This window comes from Lissotriton helveticus, chromosome 11 (assembly GCF_964261635.1).
Source record: "Lissotriton helveticus chromosome 11, aLisHel1.1, whole genome shotgun sequence".
NCBI lineage: Eukaryota > Metazoa > Chordata > Amphibia > Caudata > Salamandridae > Lissotriton > Lissotriton helveticus.
The window spans coordinates 1,133,810,193-1,133,835,281 of record NC_136072.1 but is presented as its reverse complement, the minus strand read 5'-3'; the positions used below and the strand labels follow the sequence as shown (position 1 = coordinate 1,133,835,281).

The 25,089-nt window shown below is 48.6% G+C and overlaps 1 protein-coding gene across 2 annotated transcripts in view; it reads right to left on the bottom strand.

The window, feature by feature from the left end:
- The window catches only part of TOP3B (DNA topoisomerase III beta), a 133,003-nt gene that overhangs the window by 22,018 nt on the left and 85,896 nt on the right, over positions 1-25,089 (bottom strand). For both annotated transcript variants that reach the window (XM_078667879.1, XM_078667880.1), the window contains exons 10-14: positions 7,461-7,615; positions 3,359-3,464; positions 2,774-2,920; positions 1,016-1,189; positions 794-922 (exon numbers count right to left, since the gene is read on the bottom strand). In XM_078667879.1, coding sequence (XP_078524005.1) covers positions 794-922; positions 1,016-1,189; positions 2,774-2,920; positions 3,359-3,464; positions 7,461-7,615 — 711 coding nt within the window. The remainder of the gene's footprint in view (positions 1-793; positions 923-1,015; positions 1,190-2,773; positions 2,921-3,358; positions 3,465-7,460; positions 7,616-25,089) is intronic.

Genomic DNA, 25,089 nt, shown 5'->3' with positions numbered 1-25,089 from the left:
TACAGTATCCACACAACAACACATGCTTTCAAGAGTTTTATTTTGTAATTGCTAAACATACTGATGTGTATAGCAAGTTGTGGCCGTATTTTAAAGAAAAAGCAGAAATGCATGTAGATACACATGATCTGATATGATTAAGACATTTATAAAGAGCGTGGATACCCAAATGAGTGTCCCGGTGCTGGCTCCAAGGCGAAGTGCACAGGCAAACAGTGACACTATTCCTGTTGAAACACCCCAAGTTTAAAAAATGTTCTTTAAGATTGATGCCTCAGCCATTGTGCATAGCAACAAAAGAAGTTTATTCTAGGTAAACGACCCGAGATAAGAGAAAGACGTGCCTCCAATTCTCGCTCGATGAATCTTTGGGATCTTAGCCAATCGACAGGTAGGACATAATAAAATTAACTTGATACCAAAATAGTACAATTCTATTTTTATTCACAACATTCAAATAATTAGTCAAATGGGATATCTATGATCTCTTGACAAGCATTAGATGAAGAACCCCAGGACTTTATTTTACAACCCCATTTTCTTACACATGTAGTAAACATTGATGTTGCTACATTTGTAAGCTACAAATTCAGCAGTAAAAAAAGTCACATTAATTCCCACAACTGCGTCCCTTGACTGGCAAGGACCACATGGCCTTGGAGTGTGTCTATAGTCGAGCCAAAGAAGTAATGTGACACACATCTCAAGGTCCTTTGTTAAAGAAAGGCAAGGAGACCCATGCCTCCAAACAGAGGATATGATGCTGCAATCACAGTGACTATCTGCCACTCACCAATCTTGTAGTACCCGTGTACCAGGACGATGCCAAGGTTCGTGGGCTTCAGCCGGCGGCCACTCTCTACGGTCACGTAGTTCCTCTGGCAGACATTGTTGATGTGCACCGGAATACTGGCATCCGTCCCTGCGACACAAAGCAATGGAGATGATACACCAGGCCATCCCACCAAGAGGCCATGTGGCTATGCGTGCCCCTGGACCAACGAGGGCTGCCTACCAATGCCATGCTTCTCCATCAGCGTGATGAGCTCTGCTTCCGTCAGATAGTCCGGGGGGTTGGTCTGTTTTTCAAGCAGCTTCACCTCGTCAACAGCGAAGACATCGCCCTTCTCGCAGGTGGGCAGGCTCTCCTCCATGGGAATCCCCTGCCATGGCATGATCTCCGTGTAACCTGTGGGCAGTTCAACACTATGAATCCTTCACATTCTTATCATAGTATCCTCAACTTCTCTGAAAGATTCTAGTGGTCTGTGAAGAGCACCGCATGCACAGAGGGGAAATAGTATTCCAGACAATTTTGGTGAGGGTGCCCCACTAATGCCTGCTTCTAACTACAGACAGGAGGTGCTCCTTTCTGACCTCAATTAGCAATTCTTCACTATATCCACGGGGCTCTGCACTGTCAATCACGTTTGAGAATACAATATTTGGAATAATGTTTCAGTCTGCACTTGAAGCGACCTTCATTCATTTGCAGATTAGAAACATCGGACAAATTACCTTCTGCAGCAGGTCATGTGACCAGTCACTTGAGTACTGGAAAACATTTTTAAAACCTAAGATGCTACAATTGAAAAGCAGCCAAAAGGGATATACAGAAGGTTGGAGTGGACTTGTGTAGAGATGCAAGGCCTTTCCAGCCCATGAATGCCTTTGGCTGGGGCACTGATGTAGGAGTACGATGCAATCCTGTAGACATGCCTATATTTTCCCTTCTTTCCTCTTTGGCATGCTGTCCTTTAAAAATGAGCATTTACTTTTTTTTCCACAGTATGTTTTTTGTCGAAAAGGTATTAAATCATTTTAACTTTCCTCTAAAACAAAGTGTTGTCAGCCTCTTTTCGTCAGGCCAAAATTCTTCATTTTAGAAATTAATCAAATTGACGAATTACCCTCACTAGCGGCCGGTATCTAGGCAAAGTGGCAGGGCGGGAGAAAACAACAAAACATAAAAATACCTTACCTGCATCCACGCTCCAATCTGGCTCCGTGCACTGCAGGCACTAGGTCCCTGAATCTCCTGCGGCCAATCCTGACACTGCATGAAAGCAGTGTCCGGATTGGCCTGAGCACGTGGATGTGCGCTCCCAGGTCGACTTGGAGCCTATGCCTGCTCTCTCCAGCCCAGCAACACAGCTGGGGTTGGAGGGAGCTTCAGTGTCCATGACAGTTTGGGTGGCCTTGAGACGGCCGGCCAAACCATCATGCGCACTGAATAGTAGTGCGACCACTCCTCCACCAGCCTGTGATCCCCCTGGCCCCGCCCCCAAGACTCGGCTCCGAGATCAGAAATAAAACGATTATAAACAAGGGTTCATTATCGCTTTGGTTTTTATATTTTTAGCTGCTGGCGGTGTGGGGGGCGAAGCTCCTCCGCCATAGCACAGGAGACGCCACTGATTACCCTATTAACCATCTACTAGAATAATGAGGACCCCCGCAGCATTTCTTCACTTTCAGATAAAACATAGATCTACTCAACATTTCCCTATACGCTGAAATACCGTGGACTTGTAGCTTCACACACAGGCCAATATCAGAGACTACATCCATGTATTTCCTAAATACTTTAATATCAGTAGACACTCGCCATTCACTGCGTAGTAGAAAAATAGCGCCCAAGCATCCCACATGCCTTTTACATTAACATGAAAAGGACCTTGTACCTCTTTGTGGGATAGGGCTTAGTGTTAAGTGCCAGAGTAAGGGAGCGATGAAGCTGGATTGGTCGGCGCGCTCCCTTTGTACTCCTTACCTGTAGAAATAACAGCTTTCCCAGTGCACGTGAAGCGCTCTGGTCCTACGCTGAAGGAGATGGTGGTCTGAAGATACTTGCAATCATAACTGATGGTGGCAATGAAATGCCGTGCAATATATTCATACAGTCTCCAGGCATCACCACCTGCAAAGACAGAGAAAAGTTTTATTTACAAGGGATCGACTACTTCGTATCCAGCTTCGATTATTCTTCTATCCACTCTAATTCAATCCCAATGTTTCGTTTGCCTCCCTCTCAGCTACAGCAAAAACACACCTCGAGGCCCCCAACACACCCACACCCCTACTCCCCCACCCACCCACACACACACATCCCAGAAGTTAATGTAATATTCAACTTTCCCAAAAATTATCATGAAGACAGCAGTGCATCTGCTGAGCCAACACTGCCAAGCACCATGCTCAAGCCCTCAGGCACACAACAGCAGCAACATGATCAAGGTCAAAAGCCAGCCCCATGCAGCAGTCCCAAACAGCTATGTATGGCACCATTATTAAGATTGTGGTTCAGAATTCTGTTACTGGACCAGATCTAAGACGTGTCTCATGCAGAGATACTTACCAAGTTCTGCCTCTGTCGCGGACCGCATTGGAGTGATGGGAGGGTGGTCGCCTGCATCACTGCCTTTCCGTGGGCGATTAAGGCCTTCTGAAAGCAAAGCCTTGACCTGTGGCACATTCACAGAACAGCATAAAATGAAATGAAGACATCATTAATGGCTCCTCCTATGTCGATCATTAAAACTATGCTAACGTGTAAGACCTCACCGTGGCATGCAGCAAAGTTTGATGGAAAAAGAGCCAAGCAGTGGCGACTAGCTATCCCCAGTCGAAGGAATAGAAATTGGTTTGTCTGTATGTACAAGCAGTACAAAGTAAAGTTGTCTACAAGGGATTTGTTTAACCACTATCATTCATATTCTTTGTTGAAACCTTAATCAATGAGATTGTCATACAAGAACAATCTCACAGGAGTCCACAGAACAACTTTTATAAATATCTGAAAGCATGCTCCAGTTTACGGATCGTTACTTGCCGAGTGGGTTGGCTGCCTTTTGAACAAACGCAAATTGAGAACACGTTCTTCAATCCTTTGGAGTGTATCCAGAAACTGCTGTTCGGATATTGAGACCCTATTGGTTGAAACTAGCACAAAAGCCAAAAAGAGGGGGCACTTTTTGCTAAAAACAATTTTCCTGATGATGGTCTTAGAGACTACAGCTACAAAAAACGAAACGTCGACCTGCACACCATCTCCTAGGGCATCCATGTCTGGAAGAGCAATAATAATCTATGTCTTCTAGTTGCTCTCATTTGATTAATAGGAGTGGTTGTTATGTTATGAATTGTTTTGTTTAATTCATTTATACATTCTTTCATAACATTGCTGCATTATATCCAAGATTTTATGTATCCCCTTCAATCAATTTTCAATTATGTAATTAAATACAGAATATATTTTTCAGATAACTAGGTTCTTCAGTGTGTTACTTTTGCTTTCAGATATTTATAAAAGTTGTTCTGTGGACTCCTGTGAGATAGTTCTTGTATGATAATCTCATTGATTAAGGTTTCAACAAATAATATGAATGATAGTGGTTAAACAAATCCCTTGTAGACAACTTTACTTTGTACTGAACACTGCCCAAGCCTACAAGGGTCGATTGGGTTACCCTTTTTAGAATCAATGTATGTACAAGCAGGCAGAAAGTAGCCAATGAGCAAGAGGTGAACAAATCCAACAGATGGGGACCCTGAAGAGGAAGTGCTTGAGACACCTGCCCTAAGTGACCAGGCCTTGAGAAACATCAGCTTGTCCGATACAACCTGCAATACCGGAGAGGACTGGAACTGCTTTAGTTATCGGTGCATTTCTAACACACAGACTATACAGCAAAAAGTACAACCCAATAACTCCCGAGGATATCAGAGATGTACAATTAGAGTTTCAAGAGGAACTCCTGAAGGAATGATTTTCAATGATTACATCTAATATTTAAAAGATAGGAATCAACTGTATCCAATCTTATGACATAAGCAGGCGTGCTCTGTCAGGAGTAAGCAATTCATAAATAGATATATGTACATAGATTTACACTTTTCAATACCAACTCACACATTGATGAATGCTTTTTTAATAAGTTCAAGAGGCAGAACAATAAGCCCACCAGCAAAGGCCACTAAAACTGGTTAGTCAAATGTTGGTTTGTTTGGAGAATGTGGGATGATTTTCAACATGGTCGCATCTCACAAAGTAATGTTAAGGTCTGTTATTTGTAACAAGTGCATTTTACCCATAAGGGTGGACTGGTGCAGAAGTCAGGAAGCAGCCTGTGGGGCTGGAAGGTCACTGGGGAATTTTATATTCCAAAACATATCATGTTAAATACACACTGTTTGTTGGGCCATGAATGTGGATTTCTTATACGTGCCAGGGGTCTGGGGTTAACCTCTGGCCAGGGCCTTGATGGAGGTAAAAGATGCGTCTGAGGAGGATCAGTGACTAAAGAGGAAACCCTTGGCAGTCATGCTGGACCATGGAAGATAAGCGCATGGGTTAAACCAATGTCTATGGGAAGGTCACACAGTAGGAGTATGTGTCCAGTTCCAGTGTACACCACTGCTGAAGAATAATTGGCCATATGGTGAACGGCGTGAGTAGAGAAGGTACATTCCCAGTATATGGGCATGGGGCTAACAGATGCACACAATCAACCAGTCGCTCCACTGTGCCGAGGACAACACCTGAAGAGTATCTATAGATCTACAGCCGGCAAGCAATCTGTACCCGCATCTAAGCAGATCTTCTAGTTAAGGGGCCTACTCATCACCTGACAGAGTTATCGGGGCAGAAGACCACCCCGCCAGGCGCTTCTCCTCAGAACTGTGCTTCCATAGAATGTCATAGGCAATGGAGCTTTTTTTTTTACTATGCATTACAATTAATGTTTTTACTAATTTATTTTACTCAACCTACCAGACTAATATAAAAATAGTTCAAGAACCAGGTGCGGCCTGATCAACACATAACCTTCTAAGTCTAGTACAACGCTTGCAACTAAAGCCTACGCCATATGGGGTACAGTTACACTTCTATTCCTACTGACAGTACTATCTTGCTGTGGCAGCACTCAATTGCTTTACAGTAAATCACATGCAAGACCCTAGACACAGCCAGTAACCTTGGACTTATTTCATCATGTGCATCAGTTGGTCCAGGTGTTGCCCCTGCCAACTAACCCTAGAGGTCCTCTTATATGGCCGCCGCAGAGGACATCGTATGAGCTGCATTAAGAGTATTGTTCCTTCTGTCAGTTTGCGGTACTGAGGTAAACAGAAAGATGATGGGCCGAATCCTTGAACTAATTTCAGCCACTGGTAATTACTCGCAGCCAGTTCATCTATTTTCACCCACTATGTCACTCCAGACAGGAACCCACCATACGCAAATCAAGCTTGGTCCTGCTCTAGTAGTAACTGTCCAGACTGAATCGCCAGGCCAGGTCTCCTTGGAACAGGTAACAAGCAACCCTAGACTGGTTCAGCCTGCTGGGCTCATCAGTGAAGGGCAGCTGGATTCCTGAGGCACAGAGAGCGCAGGACCCATGTCTGAGCATGCCTGTTGCTCTGTAGAAAACAATAAGGTAATAGGAGGAATGCTCGAATTAATCTCAGCCACTCATAACTACTCTGAGGTTTCTACCACCCTTTTGAACTTTGTGATAGGCAAATTGTGAGAGAAGAATGGAGCAATGAGAAGCTGTTTATTGCCTTCCCCATTAAAATATGTGTAAGAGTAAAACACTCCAAGACTGCTCATCTAAGGATGGCAGCTGGAAAATTAGCCACACTTCATGCAAGCTACAAGCTCCACCAGAAACCAGGAGACACTGTCAAAGCCCACATTTGCAGGAGAATTGCGGATGATATAAAACAGACCGCATTACATTACTACAGTAGGCCCTATGAAAGTACTGTGCGGCATAACTTTCCAACAATCCACCAGAAGAAAAAATAAATCCTTAATACACTAGCTCAATCAGGCTACATAACCTTATCAAAATGTGAAGCCACGCCCAGCAGTAGTAGCCTTGTTCTGCCTTTCCAATTTCCCAGTTCATTGGTGTTGTAAACAAAATCAAACACATCCCCCCCTTACCTATTCATCGTTACTCTTACCCCGCCCCAATCCCTTCCGCCTAACCTCCTCTTCTACCCTACCCCCCACATGCAGCGTACAGAAAATACACCAAAGATGTCATGGTCAAATAACTGTGATCTGTATGTCTTTACCTTTTGATATATGTGCATGTGAATGTCTGTCAATAATAATTGAGAACAACAAAAATCAATAAAACATTTAAACAAAAAAACAGATCAATCAATCCAGTGAAGGTATACGTTCATGCACAGTAGATTGTGGAATATACCGTCACTAAGAAAAATAACAATGTAAGGGACAACATTCTTGAAATAATCTCAGCCACTGGACCACATTCCAAGTAGCCACTCTTCCGCATTCCTACACATACAGCATAGATAGCAGAAGTACACTTTTAAATTCATTCATTCAGTCCTTCGTACATGGAAAGCAGAGGAACTATTGGAATGAATCCTCTATGCACAGTACATACGAAATCAAGACCTTCGTTACCAGTACATACCGTATCTGACCAGTATGGATTATTCGCCTGTTGTCGCAGACACCCCTTTAGGTCGAAGTTTTCTGGATAGTGGGTGGTCTCCGTTCGAGGGTAGCTGATGTATCCTTGGGTGTACAATCGCTCTGCAATCTGCATAGTGTGCTGGGGGCCCATTCCTACCAAGGAAGGAAGTAGGGAGTAAACCTTTTGCAAGTATCTGACAACATTCACTAACCAAACTCCGAAACACCAGTATATATTGCTTCCTGGCAAATAGACCATCTCTCAACCGGAAACCAAAGGTAAAAGAGTGACCCAGAACTAAAAACATCTATTGAGGCCACGCTTCACTACTTAACTCTGTAGCCTTAAAAGTCGTGAACGAATCACTTCAGCGACACACTGCGATCTGGCTTCTGGGCGCTCGTCCACGTGGAGGCTGCGCTCTCCATGCTTCTGACTTCCACTACCTCTGCCTATTACTTTCTCAATACTTCTCCTCTTTCAACTCTCTGCAGCTTTTAACACAGTTGCAACACCGTCAGCAATCACACCACACTTAGCAACAACGGAATGGCAAATCGCGGTCGCCTGGGGCTCCTCTTTCCTCGCCCATGCCCAAGCCCAAATCAGCAAAAATACACATGGCTCGAGCTGGGGCCCGCTACTCTGCCTTCTCTAGTATTAGCTCGTTCCTAGGTTTGTCCTGCCATCTCTTTGGGAAGAAGGAAAAGGTTGTGTGCATCCTTGGCAAAGTTCACCCCTCAACTTAAATGCCTAATTCTATGAATACAGCGGTTCTTCACAAGACAGCCTTACATTTCCTTTTATGTTTTGGAATTATGTCATGCATGTTCCATATCGCTCTATTAGGCTTTTTTTAGGGCAGAATTTGTATATGTTTTACTATCAGCATCAATAAAAACTACTTACTGGACCAAGGAGAATATGTATCAAATTCAGTTATTGCAATTCTCAAATAGCGATTTTTAAAGAATCGCTATTTGAGAAACGCAAAACGGGATGTAAACAAAGATTGGCAAATATTTAGCGTTCCCTTGGCATTCCTTAATTGCGATTTGCAAATTGCGAATCGCAATTAAGGAATACCTTCCCATTCATTCCTATGGGCCATAAGGCCCATAGGAATGAATGGGAAGACATTCTCAATTTGCGATTCGTAATTAGAGAATTACAAATTGAGAATGCAATTCAAGGGTGCCAGGGTATCAAAAGGACACTCTGTTGCACCCCTGAAATGTGCATGTGAGCACATGTGGCAGACATACATGCCCTAAGGGCATGTATGTGCACCACATAACACTTTAAAAAAATGCAAAAAAGTAAATTTTTCAAAGAAATCGCAAATTACCAACAACTTGGAAGTTGGTGGTAATTTGCGAATTCTTATGGAGAAATCGCACAACTTGGGTGCTTTTTACATCGCATTTAAGGAATCGCAATTTGCGATTCCTTAAATGCTTTCGCAAAATAAGGAATCGCAAATTTTGTGATTCCCTATTTAGTGAGAGCCTTTTGGGATGATACATCCCAAAAGGCTTTTTTCCGTTTGCAAACGGGAAATGGGCTTCATACATATGCCCCCAAAAGTTTTCTTTTTTGTTTTGCAGAAGTATAGGGTGCAGATCTGTCTGTGGTAACTGCAGAAAGTGTACAAAAGGGAAACAGACATTCTCCAGCACAGATAAATCTATCCTTCATAGGGTTTGAGGAGTCACCATTTTGTAGTCCATCCTGTTGCTGTGTGGCCTGGTAGTGCTTTCGGAGTCAAGAGCCTATTCATGATAGCTCAATCATATGAACATCATACTTGACGCACATTTTCACGATTGTGGGTAGAGAAAAAACTACAAGTGCACTTCAACACATGGCTTCTCAGCCAGATTCTCTCACAAGTCTACACTCTAGCCAGGTGTTCTACTCTGCAGTGAGTTAGCTTTAAAGGCAACAGCGGTGAAATATATTTTCCACCTCTGGATAAGCGTGGGGATGGTGACCAGCCTATTACCAACATATCCACTTTCAAAGCCTCAAGGCTTCCAAAATAGAATTCGGAGAGCTGGCACCACACCGATTTCTTTTTCTATCTGCCCTGGCAATGCAACAATTATCTTCTGTTCTTTGTTTGCTCCCTTCGATGCTTCTGTCTGGCTTTGCGCCACCAGGCTTATGATATTTAGCCGCCTCCTCCTCGCAAGAAGTGTCTTTATTTATTCTTTCTGGCCTCAAGTTCCACAGTATTTGGCATATTTACATTCTGACAGTGGCTTACCCAAATGAGGAGTTCTCCAACCTTTAAGAGGATTCTTTTCAGTTTCCTAGTGCTCAACAATAAATACTACATGTTCTGAATCTTTTCACTGACGTAAGCGAAATACAGAAGTATAAAACTGGAGAATAAACAGTAGATAGGTTACGGTACAGCCCATTATATTTCTCAACTTCATGCTGTACTAATTTGTGGCTTCTCTGTTCTTTAGCAAACAAGGCCTACAGCTGGCTTCCAGCAGTAACCCTGCTCTTATTCTGTCAGGGATGTTAAGGTTGAGTCAAAAATGTTCACCAAAAATTACAGGGCAGCGTAGGTATTCCTTTATACTTTGCCTTCCTTCTACCATAACCATATTTTACTATTCATCCTTGTTTAATATCCAAACCTCTCTTAAATACCTCCATCCTACATTGTAAAAGATGCTCTCACTATAAACAGTACAATGACAACATATGATTACAGATAAAAAGGATGGTGTAATAAAGCATACAAATTCTCATTGCATTTGGTAAAACGGAAGACATGATACTTTAAAAACAAAAATGAAAAGTATTCTAAATCAAAAATACACAACAGTTGTCCTGGAAAGAAAAAAGGGGTGCTGTAGCCGCAAATGCCGAAACTGCAGCACAAAACTCTGGAGCCAAAGTGGCAGGTTGTTCAAAGGCCTAGAGCATGGAGGAGGCAGAAGGCAGCAATTAAGGGGAGCAGGAATGGTCATCTGGACGTCGCCAGATGTCCTAAATGCACAGCACCCTCCAGGTCCAAGCTAAATGTTTAATGCTAGATCGGATCACCAAGCATCTTTTCCTCCAGCCTCCATTACCTGATTACCAACAGATGGAGGGCACCTGAAGGGGTGAGAAGAGAGCTTGAGAGCCCATAGAGGCTAGAAGATAATCCTGCAAACCCTTGCTGCCCCCTACTCTCTCCGCCTCAGCGCCCTTCTCACTCCCACCGCTCTCCATGTCCATACACTACAGAATCATCATGCTATTGCCTTTTTGAGCACTGCCCAGGTGTAAAATGGGATCCAGAGAACCTGTGGTGGGAAGAAGGCTGCCTCCCCTAGGTCTGAGGGAATCAGAGGTACATATCCAAAATTTCATTACAAAGCAGTCTACTACTAGCCCTTTTTTTTTTTTTTAAAGATTTTATTAGTCAAGTAGCATAGATCGGGCAGCGTCCTGCAAACCAGGAGCAACTGCAAAAACATTTCAGAACATTTACAACCGCCAGTGACTGTTCGTTTCATAGTCTTTCATCCCCCCACAAGCATCTGCCCCACGTGCAGGAACGTGAAATGTTACCCACCCACACCCCAACTCCCACCATCCCCAACACCCCCCCTAATACCCCCCCCCGGTCACACAAGTCCACAGTTCCATCTTCACAGTTATGCATAATAGGTATATACAGTAACGCACCCACAGTCCCCCCCACTGCCCATTCCTCAGTAGCCATTTACAGTCTCCCCCCTAACCCATGTAATAGAGCCAACTGCGGTGTGCAGGTTAGCTCCCAGCCCAGAATCTCCGAAAGGCATGCAAAGACCCCCCTCCAGAAGCGATCTAATGATGTACAGTGCCATATCGTGTGAATAAATGTGCCTTCCGCCTGATCGCAGCGCAAGAATACCGGTGAGGAAATCACCTCCGCCCGCCAGAGGCGCGAAATATACCCTATGGAGGTATTTAAATTGGACTAGACGAAGTCGCATTGCGATGGCTGCCCCACGTGGGGACGCCAGTGCTTCCACCCAGTCCTCTTCCTCCAGCTCGCTTACATCAAACTAGCCCATTTTTAAGCTCTATTGATTTCTATAGATATGGAAACTGGGACACAGAGAGATAAGCAGTGTTCCCCAAATCACACAATACGGTCAAATTAAAGAATTGATGGTACTTCAACTCCACTTGGCAATTTAACCACAAGACTAGTTTATCCCGGGTGGCTCCTACATCAATCAATCACTCATTCAATCGATTTGTAGAGCGCTTCTAGTCAGCCATGAGAGTATCCAGGGGTATACAACCTTTACAACGCAACTTTTACCACGCAGTGCCTTTACAACGCAACTTTTACAACGCAAACCATAACAACGCATTGCGCTGGGGGGCGCTCTAGGATAGGGAATATGTTTAATGTACTATCCAACACCTTCCCTACTATCCACGGGGACTGGAGTTGGAATAGTAAATTAAACAATTCACTAGCCAGCGCCTAAAAGCACTATGCGTTGTAAAAACCGCGTTGTAAAAGCATGCGATGTAATGTCATACATCCGTATCCAGGTGCTGGCTACACGGCATAAATAACAACAGGTGTCATCATCCAGACCGTAGCAGTGGCCAAAGAAGGCTTCCTTCATGGCTACTGTGTCCAGCTAGTGGAAACTGGCTCTCTGCAGCAAAGGATGCTTTTCCACCTGAGACAGCGAAACAGGAGACAAGGTACCAGAAGCACCGCCCACAGGCTCTTGTACATGTTCAGTAACTGGCTTGGATCATCATTGGAAAGCAATGCATTCTACATTTTCAAAAGTTGTTTTGCATTTTTGGTGGTGTTGTTTCATCCTTAGAAACTGGCATAAAAACATGTCCGCGCAGTGTTCAGAGTAATCTCCTGTTAATGGTGCAGCCCAGCTTGTGTCAATACACAGATGGCCACATGATTGCTCCTACAGTATCTGTGCAGATCTCTGCAAGTGCAACATGCCCGTGGAATGCAAAGGATGTCACGTGCTGCGAGAGTAGTGTGCGCCCTGATCCCCCTGGAATGCCTGGGAGAATGTACCACGGTTACCATGGCAACGCAGAAAACAACACACAAAAGTGATGAAAGACGAAGCTCCAGGATTTTACTAGTGGAACCACTTCAAACAAAGCCCTTCTGACATAAGCACAACAGAAAAAGAAAACAGGGTCTTCGGAGACTACACACACCAGGAATTTCACAGAGGAGACAGGGCTGTCGGGAAGTTTGTAACCGACGTGTCTCCTGCAGCGCCGTATCTTAGACCGCTGTTCTACAAGCCGGATGCTCGTTTGTAAGCAGTGTGTCATGAAATGAAAATTCCAACATAGAAGTAAAAAAACGGACTTCCTGCCAGCAAAATGAATGGTCTCAGATCCATTTATTCACTAACATTAGAGCCCATGGATGAGAGCGACGCCTCACAAGATGTCGACAAACACTCACCGTTTGCCATTAGAATAAGCACAACGTTGTACATCCGTCTTATGGAACCCTCATATAAATAATATATTTTTTGTTTTTATTTATAGTGTGTCAGCCATCTTGTAGTCACTTCAGGGAGCTAGAATATAAGCATGACTATTTAAGAATGGTACAAGAACCCACAGACACCCGTAGCAGTTGCCACTCCCACCATAATGGCACCCCCCTAGCTGTGTTTGTCCAAAAATGAACAAGATGAACACAAAAAGGTCTCTTTGCTATGCCATGCTATAATCAGTTCATACAAAGTGAAGCAGATGGATCATAAAGCAATTTTTTCTTCAATCCATAAATAGCTGCACTGGCTTCCTGGTAGACACTGCATCCTCCCAGGCCTCCTGGTCGAGACCGCATCTCACCCAAGGCCTCCTGGTAGAACCAGCATCTCATCCAAGGGCTCCGGGTAGAGTCTGCATCTCACCCAAGGCCTCCTGGTAGAACCAGCATCTCATCCAAGGGCTCCTGGTAGAACCAGCATCTCATCCAAGGGCTCCGGGTAGAGACTGCATCTCATCCAAGGCCTCCGGGTAGAACCAGCATCTCATCCAAGGGCTCCTGGTAGATATCGAACCTTATCCCAGGCCTCCGGGTAGAGACTGCATCTCATCCAAGGCCTCCGGGTAGAGACTGCATCTCATCCAAGGCCTCCGGGTAGCACCAGCATCTCATCCAAGGGCTCCTGGTAGAACCAGCATCTCATCCAAGGCCTCCGGGTAGAGACCGCATCTCATCCAAGGCCTCCGGGTAGAGACCGCATCTCATCCAAGGCCTCCGGGTAGAGAAAGGGGGGTGGGGTCGCACTACACTTACCACAGTCCTTAGGGGCGATCCCGCTGGTGTGTGAGTAGTGTGCGACCCCACCCCCAATTGTAATGTTAAAGCTCCCTCGAGCTGTTGTCTGACGAGCCTGGGACCCCGCACCTGCGCGCCTGAGTGGTACTAAACCTGGCAGATATTTGGCAGCCACCGGCACCCCCAGAACATGGCCTAATCCCGGCTGATGAGGGGTAAATACCCCGAAACACGTGTCCAGGGATGGCAAAGAAAGCGAAGATAGCAGAGAATCGAAAGAAGATGCATCGCGGAACACGAACTACACTTACCACAGTCCTTAGGGGCGATCCCGCTGGTGTGTGAGTAGTGTGCGACCCCACCCCCAAGTGTAATGTTAAAGCTCCCTCGAGCTGTTGGCTGACTAGCCTGGGACCCCGCACCTACGCGCCTGAGTGGTACTAAACCTGGCAGATATTTGGCAGCCACCGGCACCCCCAGAACATGGCCTAATCCCTGCTGATGAGGGGTAAATACCCCGAAACACGTGTCCAGGGATGGCAAAGAAAGCGAAGATAGCAGAGAATCGAAAGAAGATGCATCGCGGAACACAAACTACACTTACCACAGTCCTTAGGGGCGATCCCGCTGGTGTGTGAGTAGTGTGCGACCCCACCCCCAAGTGTAATGTTAAAGCTCCCTCGAGCTGTTGTCTGACGAGCCTGGGACCCCGCACCTGCGCGCCTGAGTGGTACTAAACCTGGCAGATATTTGGCAGCCACCGGCACCCCCAGAACCTGGCCTAATCCCTGCTGATGAGCGGTAAATACCCCGAAACACGTGTCCAGGGATGGCAAAGAAAGCGAAGATAGCAGAGAATCGAAAGAAGATGCATCGCGGAACACGAACTACACTTACCACAGTCCTTAGGGGCGATCCCGCTGGTGTGTGAGTAGTGTGCGACCCCACCCCCAAGTGCCTCCAGGTAGAGACTGCATCTCATTCAAGGCCTCCTGGTAGAGACCGCATCTCATCCAAGGCCTCCAGGTAGAGACCGCATCTCATCCAAGGCCTCCAGGTAGAGACTGCATCTCATCCAAGGCCTCCGGGCTGAGACTGCATCTCATTCAAGGCCTCCGGGTAGAGACTGCATCTCATTCAAGGCCTCCGGGTAGAGACTGCATCTCATCCAAGGCCTCCGGGTAGAGACTGCATCTCATCCAAGGCCTCCGGGTAGAGACTGCATCTCATCCAAGGCCTCCTGGTAGAGACTGCATCTCATCCAAGGCCTCCGGGTAGAGACTGCATCTCTTCCAAGGCCTCCTGGTGGAGACTACATCTCATCCAAGGCCTCCTGGTAGAGACTGCATCTCATCCAAGGCCTCCTGGTGGAGACTACATCTCATCCAAGGCCTCCTGGTAGAGACTGCATCTCATCCAAGGCCTCCTGGTAGAGACTGCATCTCATCCAAGGCCTCCTGGTGGAGACCGCATCTCATCCAAGGCCTCCTGGTGGAGATCGAACCTCATCCAAGGCCTCCTGGTAGAGACTGCATCTCATCCAAGGCCTCCTGGTAGAGACTGCATCTCATCCAAGGCCTCCTGGTAGAGACTGCATCTCTTCCAAGGCCTCCTGGTGGAGACTACATCTCATCCAAGGCCTCCTGGTAGACACTGCATCTCATCCAAGGCCTCCTGGTAGAGACTGCATCTCATCCAAGGCCTCCTGGTGGAGACCGCATCTCATCCAAGGCCTCCTGGTAGAGACTGCATCTCATCCAAGGCCTCCTGGTAGAACCAGCATCTCATCCAAGGCCTCCTGGTGGAGACTACATCTCATCCAAGGCCTCCTGGTAGAGATCGAACCTCATCCAAGGCCTCCGGGTAGAGACTACATCTCATTCAAGGCCTCCGGGTAGAGACTGCATCTCATTCAAGGCCTCCGGGAGAGACTGCATCTCATCCAAGGCCTCCGGGTAGAGACTGCATCTCATTCAAGGCCTCCTGGTAGAGACTGCATCTCATTCAAGGCCTCCGGGTAGAGACTGCATCTCATTCAAGGCCTCCTGGTAGAGACTACATCTCATTCAAGGCCTCCGGGTAGAGACTGCATCTCATTCAAGGCCTCCGGGTAGAGACTGCATCTCATCCAAGGCCTCCGGGTAGAGACTGCATCTCATTCAAGGCCTCCGGGTAGAGACTGCATCTCATTCAAGGCCTCCGGGTAGAGACTGCATCTCATTCAAGGCCTCCGGGTAGAGACCGCATCTCATCCAAGGCCTCCTGGTAGAGACCGCATCTCATCCAAGGCCTCCTGGTGGAGACCGCATCTCATCCAAGGCCTCCTGGTAGATATCGAACCTTATCCCAGGCCTCCTGGTGGAGACCGCATCTCATCCAAGGCCTCCTGGTGGAGACCGCATCTCATCCAAGGCCTACTGGTGGAGACCGCATCTCATCCAAGGCCTCCTGGTAGAGATCGCACCTCATCCCAGGCCTCCTGGCAGATATCGAACCTTATCCCAGGCTTCCTGGTGGAGACTGCATCTCATTCAAGGCCTCCGGGTAGAGACTGCATCTCATCCAAGGCCTCCGGGTAGAGACTACATCTCATCCAAGGCCTCCTGGTAGAGACTGCATCTCATTCAAGGCCTCCGGGTAGAGACTGCATCTCATCCAAGGCCTCCGGGTAGAGACTGCATCTCATCCAAGGCCTCCGGGTAGAGACTGCATCTCATCCAAGGCCTCCGGGTAGAGACTGCATCTCATCCAAGGTCCCTGGTAGAGACTGCATCTCATCCAAGGCCTCCGGGTAGAGACTGCATCTCATCCAAGGCCTCCGGGTAGAGACTGCATCTCATCCAAGGCCTCCGGGTAGAGACTGCATCTCATCCAAGGCCTCCGGGTAGAGACTGCATCTCATCCAAGGCCTCCGGGTAGAGACTGCATCTCATCCAAGGCCTCCGGGTAGAGACTGCATCTCATCCAAGGTCCCTGGTAGAGACTGCATCTCATCCAAGGCCTCCTGGTGGAGACTGCATCTCATCCAAGGCCTCCTGGTAGAGATCGAACCTCATCCAAGGCCTCCTGGTAGAGACTACATCTCATCCAAGGCCTCCTGGTGGAGACCGCATCTCATCCAAGGCCTCCTGGTGGAGACCGCATCTCATCCAAGGCCTCCTGGTAGAGACTACATCTCATCCAAGGCCTCCTGGTAGAGATCGAACCTCATCCAAGGCCTCCTGGTAGAGACTGCATCTCATCCAAGGCCTCCTGGTAGAGACTGCATCTCATCCAAGGCCTCCGGGTAGAGACTGCATCTCTTCCAAGGCCTCCTGGTGGAGACTACATCTCATCCAAGGCCTCCTGGTAGAGACTGCATCTCATCCAAGGCCTCCTGGTAGAGACTACATCTCATCCAAGGCCTCCTGGTGGAGACTGCATCTCATCCAAGGCCTCCTGGTGGAGATCGAACCTCATCCAAGGCCTCCTGGTAGAGACTGCATCTCATCCAAGGCCTCCGGGTAGAGACTGCATCTCATTCAAGGCCTCCGGGTAGAGATCGAGCCTCATCCAAGGCCTCCTGGTAGAGACTACATCTCATCCAAGGCCTCCTGGTGGAGACCGCATCTCATCCAAGGCCTCCTGGTAGAGATCGAACCTCATCCAAGGCCTCCGGGTAGAGACTACATCTCATTCAAGGCCTCCGGGTAGAGACTGCATCTCATTCAAGGCCTCCTGGTAGAGACTGCATCTCATTCAAGGCCTCCGGGTAGAGACTGCATCTCATCCAAGGCCTCCGGGTAGAGACTGCATCTCATTCAAGGCCTCCTGGTAGAGACTGCATCTCATTCAAGGCCTCCGGGTAGAGACTGCATCTCATTCAAGGCCTCCTGGTAGAGACTACATCTCATTCAAGGCCTCCGGGTAGAGACTGCATCTCATTCAAGGCCTCGGGGTAGAGACTGCATCTCATTCAAGGCCTCCGGGTAGAGACTGCATCTCATTCAAGGCCTCCGGGTAGAGACTGCATCTCATTCAAGGCCTCCGGGTAGAGACCGCATCTCATCCAAGGCCTCCGGGTAGAGACCGCATCTCATCCAAGGCCTCCTGGTGGAGACCGCATCTCATCCAAGGCCTCCTGGTGGAGACTACATCTCATCCAAGGCCTCCTGGTAGAGATCGAACCTCATCCAAGGCCTCCTGGTAGATATCGAACCTTATCCCAGGCCTCCTGGTGGAGACCGCATCTCATCCAAGGCCTCCTGGTGGAGACCGCATCTCATCCAAGGCCTACTGGTGGAGACCGCATCTCATCCAAGGCCTCCTGGTAGAGATCGCACCTCATCCCAGGCCTCCTGGCAGATATCGAACCTTATCCCAGGCTTCCTGGTGGAGACTGCATCTCATTCAAGGCCTCCGGGTAGAGACTGCATCTCATCCAAGGCCTCCGGGTAGAGACTACATCTCATCCAAGGCCTCCTGGTAGAGACTGCATCTCATTCAAGGCCTCCGGGTAGAGACTGCATCTCATCCAAGGCCTCCGGGTAGAGACTGCATCTCATCCAAGGCCTCCGGGTAGAGATTGCATCTCATCCAAGGCCTCCGGGTAGAGACTGCATCTCATCCAAGGCCTCCGGGTAGAGACTGCATCTCATCCAAGGCCTCCGGGTAGAGACTGCATCTCATCCAAGGCCTCCGGGTAGAGACTGCATCTCATCCAAGGTCCCTGGTAGAGACTGCATCTCATCCAAGGCCTCCGGGTAGAGACTGCATCTCATCCAAGGCCTCCGGGTAGAGACTGCATCTCATCCAAGGCCTCCGGGTAGAGACTGCATCTCATCCAAGGCCTCCGGGTAGAGACTGCATCTCATCCAAGGTCCCTGGTAGAGACTGCATCTCATCCAAGGCCTCCTGGTGGAGACCGCATCTCATCCAAGGCCTCCTGGTGGAGACCGCATCTCATCCAAGGCCTCCTGGTAGAGACTACATCTCATCCAAGGCCTCCTGGTAGAGATCGAACCTCATCCAAGGCCTCCTGGTAGAGACTGCATCTCATCCAAGGCCTCCTGGTAGAGACTGCATCTCATCCAAGGCCTCCGGGTAGAGACTGCATCTCTTCCAAGGCCTCCTGGTGGAGACTACATCTCATCCAAGGCCTCCTGGTAGAGACTGCATCTCATCCAAGGCCTCCTGGTAGAGACTACATCTCATCCAAGGCCTCCTGGTGGAGACTGCATCTCATCCAAGGCCTCCTGGTGGAGATCGAACCTCATCCAAGGCCTCCTGGTAGAGACTGCATCTCATCCAAGGCCTCCGGGTAGAGACTGCATCTCATCCAAGGCCTCCGGGTAGAGATCGAACCTCATCCAAGGCCTCCTGGTAGAGACTACATCTCATCCAAGGCCTCCTGGTAGAGACTGCATCTCATCCAAGGCCTCCTGGTGGAGACCGCATCTCATCCAAGGCCTCCTGGTAGAGACTACATACATCCAAGGCCTCCTGGTAGAGACTGCATCTCATCCAAGGCCTCCTGGTGGAGACTGCATCTCATCCAAGGCCTCCTGGTGGAGACTGCATCTCATCCAAGGCCTCCTGGTAGAGACTACATCTCATCCAAGGCCTCCTGGTAGAGACTGCATCTCATCCAAGGCCTCCTGGTAGAGACTACATCTCATCCAAGGCCTCCTGGTAGAGACTGCATCTCATCCAAGGCCTCCTGGTAGAGACTGCATCTCATCCAAGGCCTCCTGGTAGAGACTACATCTCATCCAAGGTCCCTGGCAGAGACTGTACACCTCAATCAAGGCCTGCAGGTACAGATCACATCTCTCTTGGTGTGTTTCCTTATACATTCTGCTTCTCACAGATAATGGTGAAGATTGCATCTTACATCTAAGTCTTCCTGGTGGCTGCTACATTTTATCCAAAGCTGTCGAGTGCACACAACATCAATCAATAGCAGCCAGACAAAGCCTGTAACTGGTCCAAAATGAAGGACCTTGTGCTTGAGCCATTACATTTTGTCAGAGATGAAGCCAGCTACTAAGACACTTCGTAGTTACTGCATTCCTTCTGAGAATGGAATTACTTCTATTATATATTTAAAAAGATGGTTGTGGATCCAGGTGCCGGTAACGTCCCTTTCTGAGGACCGACTGGTCCTCTGGAGCAGTGAGACTCACACACATCCTTTGAGGAACACATGCTTCAGCACTAGGTGCTAGGAGGACTAGCCTGCTACCTGCCTCTCTCGCCCCGCCCACTTCTTACAATGTCCAGAGCTCAGCCTCTAACACGAGGAGGATGAAAGGGCTGGAAATAGAAGCTGTTGTCCACACACTCCCTAATTTCTCAAATGGCATGAGGAATTCATAAATGAGAGAGATATTGTGAGCTGGAGGAAGACCACACCTAAAGATGTTGAGGTACATGTGATGACCACCACATTTTCTTGCAATCATGAATCCCTCAAGAGTTTAAAAAACAAAATGTCATAAAAAAGGTCTGTATTGCATTTCTATTCCAGGCTGGATGGCCTACACATTTGTGGCACTGATTAAAAAGGTACAAAAGGGGGTGGTGATGCACGGAGCATCTGAACCAATCAAACACTCACACCCAGTCAAAAGATCTGGGTTTAATCCATCACCGTTCTTTAGCCCACTCTGCCACCCCAGTTCAGACATGGCTATATGCAAATCAGTCTGACCCTGTGCCTCATGGGAACAGACTGGGTGTGAGTGTTTGATTGGTTCGGATGCTCCGTCCATCACCACCTCCTTTTGTACCGCTTTTGGCCGCCATAAGTGTGGCAGGGTATGCTCAGACGTGAGTCCCTTGCTCACTTTGCCACTGGATTCAAGCAAGCCGGGCTGAAGACGGCTGTAATGCCAGAAACCGGTCCTCGGAAGCTTCGGGCTGGACTGTTCCCATGAGGCACAGGGTCAGACTGATTTGCATATAGCCATGTCTGAACTGGGGTGGCAGAGTGGGCTAAAGAACGGTGATGGATTAAACCCAGATCTTTTGACTGGGTGTGAGTGTTTGATTGGTTCAGATGCTCCGTCCATCACCACCCCTTTTGTACCACTGATTAAAAAGGAACAGAGTAATATTCGGTCAAGTGATCTCAAAACAACTCGCAAGTCTGAAAACTTTCATGGCCAGCGGTCAGCAAATACAAAATGCTGCACTGCAGAAGAAAGCATGGCTGGAGTGCAAAACTGGACTTAACGCCTGTGTGTGGGTATCTAAGGCCACCGCCAACAAGTCCTGTTGCATGCACTGCCAGACGTAGGGTTACATCTTCAGCATGAAAAGGGATGCCTACTGTCAGGAGTCGCTTGCGATAACAGCAGTTTTAGAAATTTAAAAATAAAGACTTATGTTTTCCCTTATGGCAGAGATGTGCTTAAGACAAAGAATACCATTATGCTGGGCGGCATAGGCCAGGGTGCATAGATGGCACAGAACAGATTGAGGTTCTCCTACTTTCCTCTCGTGCCACTAGAGAGATCAATCAATCGAGGATTCTTTAAAATGCACTACTCACCCGTGAGTTTCTCAAGGCGCTGGAGGGAGCAGCTCTGGTCAGTCGAAGAGCCATGGCGTGAGAGTCTTCCTGAAGATGAGCAGGATAGGGGCGCATTGACCTGTCGGGTCATGGAGAGGGAGGAGTCTAGTACGATGCCAAGGTTTCAGGCATGGTCCGTGGGGGTAGGGAGGCTGCCGAGGGCAGTGGGCCACGAGGTGTTGTCCCATGTAGAGGGGGAGGATGCGAAGATGAGAACCTCTGTCGCCTCAGAGTTGAGCTTCAGGCAGCGGCTGCTCAACCAGGATGCTTCTTCCTTTATTCCTTCTTGGAAGTTGAGTCTGGTGGTGATGGGGTCTTTGGTGAGGGAGAGGATGAGTTGGGTGTCATTGGCGTAGGATACTATGCTGAGTCCATGCAGTCTTGACTATGGCGGTGGGGGGGGGGGGGCTTGTAGATGTTGAATAGCTTGGGGCTGAGTGACAATCCTTAGGGTACTCTGCAGTTGATTTCTGTGGGTTCGAAGAGGAAGGCTGGCAGTCTGATCCTTTGGGTTCTGCCGGTGAGGAACGAGCAGTCGAGGGCGGTTCCCTGGATGCCGACGTCGTGGTGAGTGTGCGGTGGGAGATGGTGTCGAAGGCTGCAGAGAGGTCGAGTAGGACAGGGCTACGGTGTGGCCTTGGTCGAGGAGGGTGTGGATGTCCTCTGTTGCGGAGAGTAGAGCGTCTCAGTGCTGTGGTTGCTGCGGAATCTGGATTGGGAGGGTCGAGGATGGAGTTTCCTTCGATCAATTTTGTTAGTTGGATGTTGACTGTCTTCTCGGTGACCTTGGCAGTGAAGGGGAGGAGGGAGATGGGTCGGTAGTTTTGAGGTCCGTGGGATCTGCTTCTTAAGTAGGGGTTTGACTTCTGCGCATTTCCAGTCGTCAGGAAGTTCCCAGTTTCGAAGATGGCCTTGATGGTGTGCCTTAGTTCCGGAGTGATGGGGGCTGCGGCTCTGTGGAAGTTATGCAAGGGGCAGGGATCCTTGGGGGCTTCTGAGTGGATGCCTTTCATGGCTGATGAGGTGTCTTCGGTGGTGACCGGGGTGCAGGAGGAGATGGTGGGCTGGCTGGCATTGCAGTCGGAGGGAGTGGTTTCGGAGTCAGGTGTCTGGTTGTTGAAGTTGTCGTAGAGGCCCTTGATTTTCAGGTGGAAGAAGGAGTCGAGCTTGTTGCAGAGGTCCTCGGAGGGGGAGAGGTCTGTGGTTTAGCTGGGGGCTTTGGTGAATTCCTGGATGCCGCTGAAGTGTTCCATGCAGTTGCTGGAGTTGGCGAGGATCTTGTTCTGGATGAAGGTCCTTTTGGTGGATCTGATGTGTTGGTGGTATTCCATCATGGTGTTCTTGTAGGTGGTGCGCTGTTCCGAGGATTTGCTGTTCCTCCAGTTCTTCTCGAGATGTCTGCAGGTGCATCTGGCTTCTTGGAGGTCGGTGGTGAACCAGGTGGCCTTTCTGGGGCGCTGTCTGTCGGGGTTGCTTAGGGGTGCAAGCTCGTCTGCGCAGTTGGTGATCCATCTGTGGAGTTCTTTGGCTGCGCGGTTAGTGTTGGTCGAGGTGGTGAGGGTACTGCTGTTTAGGGTGGAGATGAGCTGTTGCTCTGTGACTTTGCTCCAGTTTCTTCATGGAGGGCAGGGTGCAGGTATGGGCGGCGTGGGTTTGTTGACGAGGAAGTTTACGCAGTGGTGGTCTGTCCATGGGGGTTGCGTGGTGTGGCTGAAGCGATGTTCCCACCAGCGCAGATGGGGTCTAGGGTGTGTCCTGCCTTGTGGGTAGGGGTGGTGTTGAGCTGTTTCAGTCAGATGTTGGCGAGGTTGCCCAGGAGGGTGGCGGAGTTAGGGTCGCTGAGGTAGTCGAGGTGGAAGTTCAGGTCTCCGATGAGTACGTATTCTGTGGAGGCGATGGCGTGGGGTGCGATGAGGTCAGCGATGGTAGTGGCGAATTAAGTGGAGTGTCCGGGGGTCTGTAGGTGAGGGTGCCGCGAAGTGTGGTTCTATGGCTGGTCTGGATCTGGGTGTGAAGGTGTTCGGTGGTGGAGTAGGAGTCGCTCGTGGTGGAGGTGAAGAGTCAGAGGGAGCTCTTGTGTGAGATGGAGAGTCCTCCTCTGGGTCTTGTATCCTCCTGGGCGGTTGGGGCGGTCCTTCCTCTGGGTCTTGTATCCATCAGGGGTGGCGGTGGCAATGTCGGGGGCGGAGATGGTTTTGGTCCAGGTTTCTGTGAAGAAGGTGACATCTGGCGAGAGGGTGTCGAGGAGGTCCCAGATCTCTACGGGGTGTCTGCGCAGGGATTGCACGTTGAGTTATATGCACTTCAGGGCTTCGGTGGTGTTGGCATCTGTCGTTGGGGCGGGGACCGTGGTGGTGTGGAGGGTGGTGAAGGTCTGGCGGCAATGATGGCAGGAGAACTGGCGGTGGTGGTGTTTGGTGTGGACAACTGGCAGTTGTTGTTCCTCCCAGGGTTGAGTGCTAGGAGGGCAGCGGAGTCGTAACTGTGGGATGTCGGAGGACCAGGGTCCCTGGTGCTGGTCTTGGTCGGGTTGCGTATGGGCGTAGATGGGCTTTCCTTTGATGCGCCTTCGGCTCGCCAGCGGAGGGCCCGCAGCGTGCGGCCGCGAATGGAAGTGGGGACGGAAGCGCAGCTGGGAGGCGGGAGTGGGAAACAGGCAGGGGGAGGTGCTGCGGGGCAGCAGTGGCAGGGAGGGTACAGGCAGCACATCACGCAACAGCCAAAAACTAGAGGCACAGACAGGCAAACAGACAGACAAACAAAAAGACAGAAAAAATGGGCACAATAACAAATAACCAGAAAACGGGCACAACACAATACAGACCACAGCGGGGCCAGCAGACGAGCAAGGCTCTCCCGCTGGATCACCAGGGCCTCGAACACCTACCAGGAGATCGAGGAGAGCGGGGTTCAGCGGCACTACAGCAGAGCTGCTGGGGGAGATGTTTCTAAGTATGAGAGAATGTGCATGAGACTGAGTGAGTAAACGAGAGAGAGAGAACGCACACACAGTGTCTCTGCAAAATCAATTGCCTTCGGTCATCGTTCGGGATCCCTATAACTGCACTGACCATGCCATTCTGTGTCCTACAAACAGTTTACAGGGTCTTAACTAAAAAGCAAATCATATGTAACTGTTTTTCTAAAGTTAATCTGTTTAACACTGGTCCAACTAGCAGACTACTCTAAAACGCTGCTCATCAGGAGATAAAACGAGTAAATTACTACCTGGAAGTGCTCAAGAAATTAAAATGTGAATCACCAACTGACAGGGTTCTCAACAGCAGGAAAACACTAGTCATCTCACATAGTGACCTCAGGGATGCAATCTTCAGTAGCCTTCCTCAGTGTTCTATGGCCCACTTTGAAGCTGTTGTACGCTGTGCCACAAGTCTCGCCTACTTAATCATAGTTGTGACAACAATTAGCCCTTCACTCTCAGGCGCAATACAATCATTGCATGAATTGTTCACGAATTACATTTTAAAATGTGTCTCTTGTCCAGTAAAAGATTAGTAAGCAGCTTATTTACGCGCTTATTTACACACGCACACATTGTTTAACTATACTCAGCAGAGCATCTAACTTCCTGCATGACAACTCTGGACCTCAAGCATTAGACAAAATCAGATCTTTGACTCCTTAGGTCAAACTATGGTCTCCTCCTGAGACATATCCTGCATGCATTATTCATCTTTCACTCAACAGCTTTTGTTTAAATCTGACCTCTCTGTATAATTAATGCTTCTATTTCTTCAGCTTTGGCCACT